Source organism: Aethalodelphis obliquidens, unplaced genomic scaffold, assembly GCF_003676395.1.
Source record: "Aethalodelphis obliquidens isolate GAN/ISIS:26980383/991018 unplaced genomic scaffold, ASM367639v1 scaffold11, whole genome shotgun sequence".
Taxonomy (NCBI): domain Eukaryota; kingdom Metazoa; phylum Chordata; class Mammalia; order Artiodactyla; family Delphinidae; genus Aethalodelphis; species Aethalodelphis obliquidens.
This window is the reverse complement of record NW_020837955.1, coordinates 21003141-21015822: the sequence shown is the minus strand read 5'-3', so window position 1 is coordinate 21015822 and position 12682 is coordinate 21003141. Positions and strand designations below refer to the sequence as shown.

General features: G+C 35.8%; 1 protein-coding gene across 3 annotated transcripts in view; it reads right to left on the bottom strand.

Moving 5' to 3' along the window:
• The window catches only part of SLK (STE20 like kinase), a 56900-nt gene that overhangs the window by 33219 nt on the left and 10999 nt on the right, over window positions 1-12682 (bottom strand). For all 3 annotated transcript variants that reach the window (XR_003433913.1, XM_027112521.1, XM_027112522.1), the window contains exons 2-4: window positions 5541-5705; window positions 3301-3349; window positions 2822-2971 (exon numbers count right to left, since the gene is read on the bottom strand). Coding sequence is in view for 2 of the 3 variants with exons in the window: in XM_027112521.1 (XP_026968322.1) it covers window positions 2822-2971; window positions 3301-3349; window positions 5541-5705 (364 nt within the window). In the remaining variant the exon portion in view is untranslated. The remainder of the gene's footprint in view (window positions 1-2821; window positions 2972-3300; window positions 3350-5540; window positions 5706-12682) is intronic.

The following is a 12682-nucleotide window of genomic DNA, read 5'->3' as shown; positions in this document are numbered from 1 at the left end:
GGCGAGGAATCTACCGAAGATTAGTAGAGTCATGTCAAAAAGATTAACAAGCCAGCTTGAAGAAGCTCCCACTGACCAAGATGGTACAACGTGAGCTTTAATAAGGATAAAAATTGTAATAGATTTGAAACCTATAAAATAAAATTACATTCATGAATTAATAATGCCATTTAAAAAAATACTGGCCACCAACTAAGGATGAGAGAGAACCAATTCATTGTCTTTAAAGCTAAATAAATAAAAGGAAAGAATCAAGCATTTTTCCTCTCCTGTCTATAGGAACTATACTCCTGAATAACCAAACAGTTGAAGGGAAGTGTCTTTTTATATAAGTATTTCTAATTTTATAATGATGATAAATGAAAATAATGAAATAACTGATGAATAATTACCAAAATTATTATAAAAAATAATAAACGAAAACAAAATGATGTAATTCATTTTGCCACTCCAATCAAAGAACGGATATAGGCATTAAACATCAACAGCTGCTAACATCAAAAAAAAAGATCAAAAAGCCGGTATTACATGCCTCCCAATGAAAGAACACAAAGCCACCTATAGTCTTGCCAAAAAAGTCAAACTTGAGACTGATGAGGCTTTTGGATTCATCTGCAAATTGAGGGAAATACAGAGAGGAACTTACTAAAGTCATCAGGAGTACACAGTCAGCAAAATGCAAGATGAGAGAAACTCTACAGGTCCAACAGCCTAGGTCCTATACATCAGTGTTTCTCAACCTTTTTTTCATCTCTCTCCTAAGGAGCCTTTTTAGACATTTTTTCCAAATCCTCCCTCCCCCCCATGAAATTTTAATGCCACAGATATACTGTATATCTGTTTGTGTATATCTATGGGCCTTTGGAGGGTCACAACCATGGTAACACTAAAATTTTTTGTCCCCAAAGAACCAACTTTCTTTGAGAAAGCATGCCATGAGAATGAATGCCACAGATAAAATGTAAAGAGAAAAAAGGAATGACAGGGCGGTGGGGGGCAACCTATAAATTAAAAGAGACTTAGAAGAAAAAGCAGGTTTTAAATATGGGTAAGTCTAAACTCTAAAGTCTAGACATGAACACTGGGTGATAGAGCCATAAAGAAACACAAGGAAGTGATTACTATAAAAGTCAGGATATAGATTACCTGTGGAGAAGGGAGGGACAGTGTGATTGAGAGCGGGCACATGAAACAGCTGCTAGGGTGCCTGACATAGTTCTAGTTCTTTTTTTTTTCGTTGAGGCATGCGGGATCTTTCGCTGTGGCGTGCGGCCTCTTTGTTGAGGCTCGCAGGCTTCTTCTCTCTAGTTGTGGCGTGTGGGTTTTTTCTCTCTAGTTGTGGCTCTCAGGCTCCAGAGAGTGTGGACTCTGTAGTTTGCGGCACTTGGGCTTAGCTGCCCCGCGGCATGTGGGATCTTAGTTCCCCGACCAGGGGGGATTGAACCCACGTACCCTGCATTGCAAGGTGGATTCTTTACCACTGGACCACCAGGGAAGTCCCATTCTATTTATCTAGGTGGTGGTCACAAAGCTATTGTGTACAAAGCTACAAGTCAATAAGCTACACAACTGTTAGTGTGGTTTTCTGTATCTGTAACCATTTCTTAATAAAAAGGTTAAAATTTAGTAGTATATCAAATTATACCTGTTTAGATGTCATGACAAAGTGAAGTGAAATGACTATGATCACTGGTATCAGCATGGCCTTTGAATATATTTTGTTTTTAATATCCATCCAAAATACCCAAATTTAGACTTCATCACCAGATTTTTTTTTAATTCATATCTTGGGGATACTTACTTCTATTTGTATGCGTATATGAAATTCATTAATTTCCCATCTAAAATCTACATCTATTTCTCCTTATGAAATTATCATTTATTCCCTCAGTGTAAAAAACAAAATTAAAAATTCTAGTCCTTACATTTATTTTAGGCATCTTTTTCAGACTTAAGGTGAGTTACTTTGTTAGTTTAGCCAAGATACCATATCTACAAAATAGAATATAAAACTAAATATGGAAAAAAAAACCCACTAGATATGAGTTTTGGAAATGAACATAAAACTAAGTTAGTGGTTTTACATACTATAGCATTTTCTACATGTATTATATTTACAAGTATTAAGTCTACATACAAAAATTTAAGGGAAAAATAATTAGCCAGTCTTTTAAAAGTGTGCCATTTTAAAAATAAAAATCCATTCTTTCTTACTTTTTAAAGAGTCTTTATATGAGGTACCTATACTTAGGAATTCTGGGAGTTAATGGATAATTATGTATCCAAGGAAGTTTTGTTTTGTTTTTTGTCCACACTGCATGGTGTATGGGATCTTAGTTCCCTGACCAGGAATTGAACCCGGGCCCTCAACAGTGAAAGCACCGAGTCCTCACCACTGGACCGCCAAGGAATTCCCTCCAAGGAAGTATCTTAAAAATTAACACTGAGGAGATACGGGGATATATGTCTATGTATAGCTGATTCTCTTTGTTATAAAGCAGAAACTAACACACCATTGTAAAGCAATTATACTCCAATAAAGATGTTTAAAATAAATAAATAAATAAATAAATAAAAGCATACAGGAATTGAAAGACCTGTACTCTGAAAACTATACAACACTGTTGAAAGATATTAAAGAAGACCTAAATAAATGGGGAAAAAAAATTAACACTGAATAATTCTCCATGTTTCACGTATTTGAATATAATTCTCCATGTTTCACATATTTGACTTGTAACAAAACAATATTAAGTTACAGACATACGGGGGAAATCTCAAAGCACAAATTCAAATGTTTTATATAAAGGAATAAACTTACCCAACTTAATATCGCCATCTAAGGTAAAAAGAATGTTTCCAGCCTTTAGGTCTCTGTGGATGATTTTATTATCATGTAAGTAGTTCAATGCCTCTAAAGTCTGCTTACAAACTACTTGTATTTGGGACTCAGTTAATGGTCTCTCAAGCTCTACAAGGAAAAAAGTAAACAAATCTGCATTCTGTACAGTGAAAGCATACCAGCAGGCTATATAACTTTACCATCACTGCCAAAGATCATACACAATGAATTGATTTTTAAAAAACTATACACAAAACTTTCTTCACATATTATACTCAATGTTTAATTTTAGAATTTTATTACAATTATCCAAGAATATAAAAATAATTAGGCTGATTTCTTAACTTACTGAATGTCTCTAAACAATAAGATAAATATATATGTATAAATGTTTGAAATCATTTGACTTTTTAAAGTATAATTTAAGATATAAACATGAAGAACAAAAAACCATTTACCAAGCATCACAGCATCCACTGCTCCACCTGCACAAAATTCAATGAGGATCTGCAGGCAAATAAAAAAGCATGTGTCTAACATGACATTGAGTTTGAGTATTTTTTCTTCAATTTAGCATAAAAGATAAAGAAATAGCTATAAAATAACCTAGGTTACAGAAACAATAGTATGCTAACAACCATAAAGATTTTCTTTGTAAAAAGAGTTACAAGTCTTAATGATATACAGCTAAGAAAGCACAAAGAAAACACATTGTGGAAATATGTGCATTTTTGTTAATCTTCATTTTTAGTGTCCCTGCTTCTGTAAAATTACCAGGTGTAGAATTTTTATTCAGGACAGTATTATATATCCATTTCATCACCACTGAAAGATTTTATACTCTCCTTTTTAAGGTAACTATTGAGAAGTAAGTGATCAAGTATATTTTTTAACTTTATTTCTAGGAATAAACCCTGAAAAGAGAAACTTTTAGTTTTTCTAAAAAATAGGAGAAAAAACATATACAAAAGCTTCAGATCCTAGCTCAATTATCACTTCCTGATGGATGCCTTCCCAGACCTCCCTGGTACATACCACCATGCACCTTTCCTTCTTAACCCTTATCACAGTTTTAATTTTATATTTATTATGATTGTTTGATTAATTAATGTCTATCTCTCCCACTAAACTGTCCCTCGCAGTTGTCCAGCTTTTTATTTTGTAATAGTCTCAAGTTAAGATCTTATCTATTTATTAAGTTGTCTAGGAATTCATTTTCATTACTATCTCTGGAAACATTCTGCTAGAACTCTGAACAACTATATTAGAAGGCACCACACTAATAATAACTACAGACTTTATTTTTAATTACATACCTTAACAAATTGTGTAGCTTCACACTTTTTTCTCCTCTGTATAACAACACTTTATTTTTTACAGGAGCTTGCCAATAAATTGTTTGGAAATTCATTATATCATATGAAAAATAATTTGAGAGACAGATCATTACTCATCCTAGAGATGAGTCAACAAGTCATAAAGGTTAATTGACTTATTCAAGCTCCTGCCTAGCGTCACCAAAATCAAAAAATAAAGGCCTTTTGATTCCCAATCAGGTACAGCTTGTACAATCTACTCTTCTTTCGTAACTCTTTGTTTCTTCCTTCAAGGAGAAAAAACTAAAACTCCATTTCAAAAAGTCCTCTTGATTAAATTAGTATTGGTGCAGAGCAAGTGACTGACTGGTTATTATACTAAATATTAACACTTTACTTATATATTTATTTATGCCTAGTATTTCCTAAAAATGAATAAAATTTTTACATACAGACTTGGCCACTACATCATGCACTAAAGTTGGGCTTGATAATATGTAAGATAAATGTTGGGTTGGCCAAAAAGTTTCCATAAGGGAAAACCTGAATGAACTTTTTGGCAAACCCAGTATTTAACATTTCTAGTAAGCATTTTATAATTTATTACATGATTTATCAGAAGTTTAGTATAAGAAATTATAAACAACTGCAAAAAAACAAAAGAAACTCTAAAACATTTTAAGTAAATGCTTAAATTTAAATCAAGACACTTAAATTTAAACAAGACACTTCAAACTAACAACATTGTAAATCAACTATACTTCAATTAGAAAAAATAAAATTTTAAAAGTGCAGGAAAAAAAAGACTTCAAAGAAAGAAAGAAATTCCAACTGGGAAAAAAAATTAATTAAAAACAAGAAAGGCATCTAATTTCATTATTTAGGAAATTTAATATTCTTAACCAAGTTTCTACATTTGAGTCCAATGCCAAACAATCATGAAATACAGTACAATCTGAAATACACATCAAAACATCTGTTGAAGGGGCTTCCCTGGTGGCGCAGTGGTTGAGAGTCCGCCTGCTGATGCAGGGGACACAGGTTCGTGCCCCGGTCCGGGAGGATCCCACATGCCGCGGAGCGGCTGGGCCCGTGGGCCATGGCCGCTGGGCCTGCGCGTCCGGAGGCTGTGCTCCGCAACAGGAGAGGCCACAACAGTGACAGGCCCGCGTACCGCAAAAAAAAAAAAAAAAAACATCTGTTGAAGCTAAGGATAATTATGTTGTTAATGACCCTCTCATCAGCAGGTCAATTCTCATTCAAGTAGCATAAGTGACTAAAAAGAAGAGGTAGTACATAAAATAGGCCTACAAAACTTATAAACCTCTTTAGGACAATTAACTCATTTTGGTTATTCCTATAGATTAACAGAAAATACTTACCCAAAGATTGTTCTCATAATAGAAGGCATCTAGAAGTTTCACTATATTAGGGTGATCACAAGATGCTAATATATCAATTTCAACCATGTAATCTTCAAGTTCTTCTTCAGATTTGGTGTCAATCACCTTTGCAGCAGCTAAAACATTGGTCTCTTTATTCTGGGCCTAAAAACAAAAGTATCAAAAGTTCATGCTTATAACACATACTTGCTTTTTAAATTTTTTTTTTAATAAACTTTATTTTTTAGAGTAGTTTTAGTCTCCCAGCAAATCTGAGCAGAAAGTACACAGAGTTCCCATGTACTCTCCTCCCTACACATGCACGGCCTCCCCCCCATCAACATTCTGCACCACAGTGGTACATTTGTTACAACTGATGAACCTATATTGACACATCATTATTACCAAAAGTCCACTGTTTACATTAGGATTAACTCCTGGTATGTGCTCTACGGGTCTGGACAAATGTACGATATGTATCCACCATTATAACATCATACACAATAGTTTCACTGCCCTAAAAATCTCTATGCGCTGCCTATTCATCCTGCCCTTCTTCCTAACCCCTCCACTGATCTTTTTACTGTCTCCATAGTTTTGTTTTTCATACAGTATGTAGCCTTTTCAGATTGGCTTCTTTCACTTAGTAACAAGCATTTAAGATTCCTCCATGTCTTCTCATGGTTTGATACCTAATTTCGTTTTAGCGCTGAATAATAGTCAATTATATAGATGTGCCAGTTTGTTTATCCATTCACCTACTGAAGACATCTTGGTTGTTTCCAAGTTTTATCAATCGTGAATAAGGCTGCTATAAACATCTGTGTGCAGGTTTTTGTGTGGACATTAAGTTTTCAACCCCTTTGAGTAAGTACCAAGGAGCAGAATTACTGGATCATATGGTAAGAGTATGTGTAGTTTTGCAAGATACTGCCAAACTGTCTTCTAAAGCGCCTATACTATTTTGCATTCCCAACAGCAATGAATGAGAGTTCCTGCTGCTCCACACCCCTGCCAACATTTGGTGTTGTTGGTATAAATTTTTGTCATTCTAATAAGTGTGTAGTGGTGTCTCCCTGTTTTAACTTGCAACTCCCTAATGGCATATGATACTAAGCATCTTTTCATATGCTTATTGGCCATCTGAATATCTTCTTCAGTGAGGTGTCCAAATCTTCTGGCCATTTTTTAATCAGACTGTAGGTTTTCTAATTGTTGAGGTTTAAGAATTCTTAATATATTTTGAATAACGGTCTTTTATCAGATATATCTTTTGCCAACATTTTCTCCAAGTGGCTTGTCTTCTCATTCTCTTGACATACTTATTTTTTAAAGATAGCCTAAACATAAATATTAACTGATGCATGCTTTTCACTGTGCTAAGTGCTTTATATACACATACGATAGAATTTCAAATTGCAGGCTCTACTGGGTCAGACTGGTAGGGCTCAAATTCTGACTCTGTCACTTGTTAACTATGTTGCTTGGGCAACTTACAAACTCCCTTTTTTAGTTTTAGCTTCCTCATCAATAAAACATACTTATATCTCACGAGTTTGTGAGAATTAATAAATACTTGCCAAGTGAAAAGAATACATATAAATATTTAATACAACACCTGCCACACATAGTAAAAAAGATTCAAACATCTTATCTGAAATTATTACAATTATTATTTAATCCTCAAAATGACCCCATGATATATTAGCATCCCTACTTTTAAGGAGGATAAATAAATTTAGAGACATTAAAAGGCTTCCCTGAGGTCATGTAGAGCTAGTAAGAGGCTGAATCAGGATTCAAATCCTGGTTGTTTCCAAAGCCCTTTCTTTATTTTAATCATTACCCTTTCCAGTTTCCCTATACTTCCATCAGTTTAATTATTTTTCATTGTTTTTAGTACTTTAACTTTTCCATTTTAATTGAATAACTTCTCACCTCCATTTATTAGAAATGAAAGGTTTCCAAATATGTAGTAGAAACCAAGATCATTTTTTTAAAGTTAGGAATCAAATCTTAAAATACTAATGGGTTTTTAAAAGACATTTCAATATTATATATGTTACCATCACTTCAGTAAATTATCACCTTAAAAGAAAAAAATAGCAAACTTTCAAAAGCTAGTAATAAGTGTTTTAATAAACAAATAAATGTCCAAATCCCATTTTTAATAATTTATAAGGAGATAATTTTACAAAAAAAATGCATGCACAAAATATTCATCAAAGCACTGTTTACAATAAAGAAAACTTAATCAGCCTAAATGTCCATTAACGGGAACCTACTTAAATCATTCAGTATGCTTCTACAATGGAAAATTATGCAACCATTAAAATTATTTGACTAACCAATTAATATTTCTTAAGATGGGACAAAAGCCACAACATATCACTGAATGGAAAAAAAGTAACTTACTAAACACAAAAGGTATGCAGTTTTACAAAAACTACACATCCATTTTCACACAGGGATAGCTACATAAGAAATATCTGGAAAGACATCATCAGTGGAGATGGCAGTTTCACGTGCTTTTGACTTTTTCTATATTTTTCATATTGTTTACATTTTTAAATGGACATGTATTATTTTTACAGAGGCAATAAGATACAAAAAAATCAGTCTATGGGATATTTCTTAGGGATCTATTATCTAACCTTTGAGATGATGATGAAAGAATAAACAAACCAGGTATCAGCCTATATATAGGAATTCTCCTAAGTAGATTTTGCTACATTTTACTTCCTTAGGTAGAAAGAATAAACAAACCAGGTATTAGCCTATATATGGGAATTCTCCTAATTAGATTTTGCTACATTTTACTTCCTTAGGTAGAGGTAAAAATTAATACTAATTACTAACAAAGTAACCCTAATGTTTAGGGTTCACAGAATATGTATGGATAAAAAGATAACTTTATCAGTCATAACTACCACTCTAGAATAATATGCTAATCTACCATATTTTATCAAATCTACGAAGTCTTTTAAGATGTGCCATTATCTTATGCTCCACTAAGGAAGAAAAACTGCCAGGCACTTTATCATTTAGAACTTTCACATTATTCCTTTTTAAGAGCTCTTCTGGATAAATATAGACAAAAATTGTTAGCGTATATTACCCTTGTGCATACATGAAAAATTAAAACACTTCTTCACATTTAACTCCTGAGTCACTTTTTCACTCAGAATTATCTAATGTCTGTGTTTTTCCACACAATATCATTCTCTAGCCATGAAAAGCTTTGGTGATGCAGCATTTCTTTAAAAAGTGCCCCTCTACTACTGTCTCCAAAATTTTCTTTGAAGCCACTGTCTCCCATTTTGCAATTATAATGCTGATACTTTCTTGAGCTTACCACAGGTGCTAAATGAAGCTTTCAGATGACAACCAGGACTCACATTCTTTCTTCAAAACGTTCTTAAATGGTTTATTGATTGAAACATCAAGGGTTTGCAACTGTATGACACCAGAGATACAACTATGTTCACAAAGCATAAGCAATGACAGATACATCACAACTGCCATCTGGCGAACAATACTAAGGCATCAATCAATAAATTGGGACATATCCCAATTTCAGAGATGTTTAAAAGTTAAAAGTCTGGGCTTCCCTGGTGGCGCAGCGGTTGAGGGTCCGCCTGCCGATGCAGGGGACGCGGGTTCGTGCCCCAGTCCGGGAAGATCCCACATGCCGCAGAGCGGCTGGGCCCGTGAGCCATGGCCGCTGAGCCTGCACGTCTGAAGCCTGTGCTCCGCAATGGGAGAGCCCACAACACTGAGAGGCCCGTGTACCGCAAAAAAAAAAAAGTCTATCATAACTGGTAAAATATGACATTACGTTTATCTCTCTAAGAAAGACACTACAGTTGAAAAAATAATAAATAGAACTCGCCCTCCCCCAAGTCAGGAAATAAGCCAGTGAGAAATAAGCCCTTCTCTCACCATTTTAACTTAACACTTTGGGAAGAAAGAGTACAGAGGAACTGTTCTTAAAGAGGAACACTATAAAATACAAGCCCTGGTAAGAGACCAAGGATATTGTGAGTAAAGTTAAAAGTCATCCTGCTTCTGCAAGCCTCTACCAATGTCCTGGAAGATTTTAAAGATGTGTATTTTACTTGTGAATAGAATGGCATGAAAGGGGAAAAATAATTAATACTAGATAATCTCTAAAGTTCTTTGTAGTAACAAATTTCATTATTCCATTGCCCTGGGTATACTAATTAAACCAACAATAATACCATTTGGTTTAGTATAAATAATAAATAAAATTTACATTAGAAAATATAGTGCTTCTTACATTATTGTTTGAAAATAACTTGATTACTCATCAGGATCTGATTCCAGAGAACTCTAAAAATCAAAACTGAAATAAATGTTGTTAAGTGTGTAAAACTATCAACAAACATAATGCAAATAAAGTGTTAAAAAGAAACAGTCTCGGGACTTCCCTGGTGGCTCAGTGGTTAAGAATCCGCCTTCCAGTGCGGGGGATCAGGGTTCGAACCCTGGTCCAGGAAGATCCCACATGCCACAAAGCAACTAAGCCCGTGCGCCACAACTACTGAGCCCGCGCTCTAGAGCCCACGAGCCACAACTACTGAGACCACGAGCCACAACTACTGAAGCCTGGCGCCTAGAGCCCGTGCTCCGCAACAAGAGAAGCCACAGCAATGAGGAGCCCGCACACTTCAACGAAGAGTAGCCTCCGCTCGCCGCAACTAGAGAAAGCCCGTGCACAGCAACGAAGACCCAATGCAGCCAAAAATGAATAAATAAATAAATTTATTTTTAAAAAAACCAGTCTCATCTACCACCTAAAGCATGAAAATTCTTCACATAAAGATGTAATTATAACTAAACAAATGTTAATAAAAACAAGAATGAAATAACAAATACTCAGATATTAATTTAAAGGAGACATAACTTCAATACATAAACAGTTTTCAGAGATCAGTTGTGATCACTTAAAAATCACTATGTTTTTATCTTCACGAATAACAGGAGCCAAGGAAAGAGACTGGAATAACTAAAACTCAGAAACCTGGAGGAAAGATTCTGCAGAGCTGAAACTGAGCTCCCTGAGGAGAGAGTGCTGCTCTGCTCAGCTGCTGCTGGCAGCTCTGAACTTGGAAGAGGATCTTGTGGGGCTAGGGTACCTTTTGATGAAGAGGAGACTAGCCAACTGGAGCTCCTGTTAGTAAGGGCTGTGATGAGGCTGGCTCTGTGAGTGCTGGAAAAACTACAAACTGAATTCAGGACTACTGTTGCTGGAGTGAAGAATTTCCACTAGGATGATGGTCAAAGTAACAGGAAAGCAGACAGGGAGCCCACAGGAAACAAAGAGAAAGGTGTAGGTTCTTTCTTCCTCCTCCTCCTTGCAGCCTCCCTCTAGTGCTCCATACTTCTGAAACCTAAAAGTGAGCAGCTGGCAAGTCAGAAATGTGATTTGCAAAATCTTAGAACAGCATCACAAAGTAGAGCTATAGAAGGGGGTGTCTGGAGCTGAAAGACACGAATTTAATAAGTGGCATAATCCTTCTAAAACAGATGAGGATTATAGATGGGAGAACTAAGACACAGAGTAGTATTAAATATTTGGTTATGCAGAATCTAAAAAGAAATGATACAAATGAACTTATTTACAAAACAGAAACAAACTCATACTGGGAAGGATGGGGGGAAGGGATAGTCACGGAGTTTGGGATCAACATGTACATGCATGTACCAGGCCCCAGGTTCATTCCCTGGCACCTCCAGCTGTCAGCTGGCTTTCAACAAGCCCCTTAAAGGCAGACTGAGCTATTCTTGGGGCTTCCCTGGTGGCGCAGTGGTTAAGAATCCGCCTGCCAAGGCAGGGGACACGGGTTCGAGCCCTGGTCCGGGAAGATCCCACATGCCACAGAGCAACTAAGCCCGTGCGCTACAACTACTGAGCCTGCACTCTAGAGCCCATGCTCAGCAACGAGAGAAGCCGCTGCAATGCGAAGCCTGCGCACTGCAACGGAGAGTAGCCCCTGCTCTCTGCAACTAGAGAAAAGCCTGTGCACAGCAACAAAGACTCAACGCAGACAAAAATAAAATAAATAATAAAATAAATAAAACTTTTAAAAACATCTATGCATTTAAAAATAAAGAAATAAAATAGATAACCAACAAGGACCTACTGTATAGCACAGAGAACTCTGCTCAATGTTATGTGGCAGCCTGGATGGGAGGGGAGTCTGGGGGAGAAGAGATGCATGTATATGTATAGCTGAGTCCCTTTGCTGTGCACCTGAAACTATCACAACATTGTTAATCAGCTATACTCAAACATAAAATAAAAAGTTAAAAAAATTAAAAATAAATATTGATTAATAAACATTCAAAGTTCCAAAGAGCAGTTAAGTGAGGGAAAAAAAAAAAGAATAGCACTAGAGAAAGCAGATAGTTTTAGATTGTTTAGCTATTGTTGCTACCTGTTTTACATTATATGCTAATTCTGGTGATCTTCTCAGAGCCCTGATACGATTTTGCTAGGAATGAGTGTGAATATCAAATGAGAATAAAATTACTCAACATCACTTGGCAAAGATATACAGTTGCTTTCCATTATTTGTGCTAGTTATGTTCTATATAGGTACCTACAAATCCTGAATTAGTGAATACTGAACCACTGCTCCTAAAAGAAATACACACACACACCCCTCCTCACACAGATTATAATCTTCAATCTCAAAAACAACTCATCCTGGTAGATTCTATTTTCTTTGTTTTACAAAAGAGAAAATGAGGGTCAGAAATGTTAGGTGGCTGCCCCAATTAACAGGTGCCAGAGCTGGGATTCAAACCCCATCCAACTCGTCCCAAAGCAGGAGCTTCTTGCACTTCACTACATTGCTCTCTACTGTCTCCATCCTTTGGAAATCTCTGTATGAGAGCCGAGACAAGAAGACGTAGCATCACCTAGTTCAATCTCAGCATGTAATGTGTGGGTCTAGGGACTCACATTTTACATAGCTTTGCACACGTACACAAATGACTGTGAAAGTAATGCATGTATAGACTTCGGGACTACAAACAGATTTTAGCAAGTAGACAAATTCACAAATACAGAATCCGCAAATAATGAGGATCAACTATACTCTTCCCATCTGGAA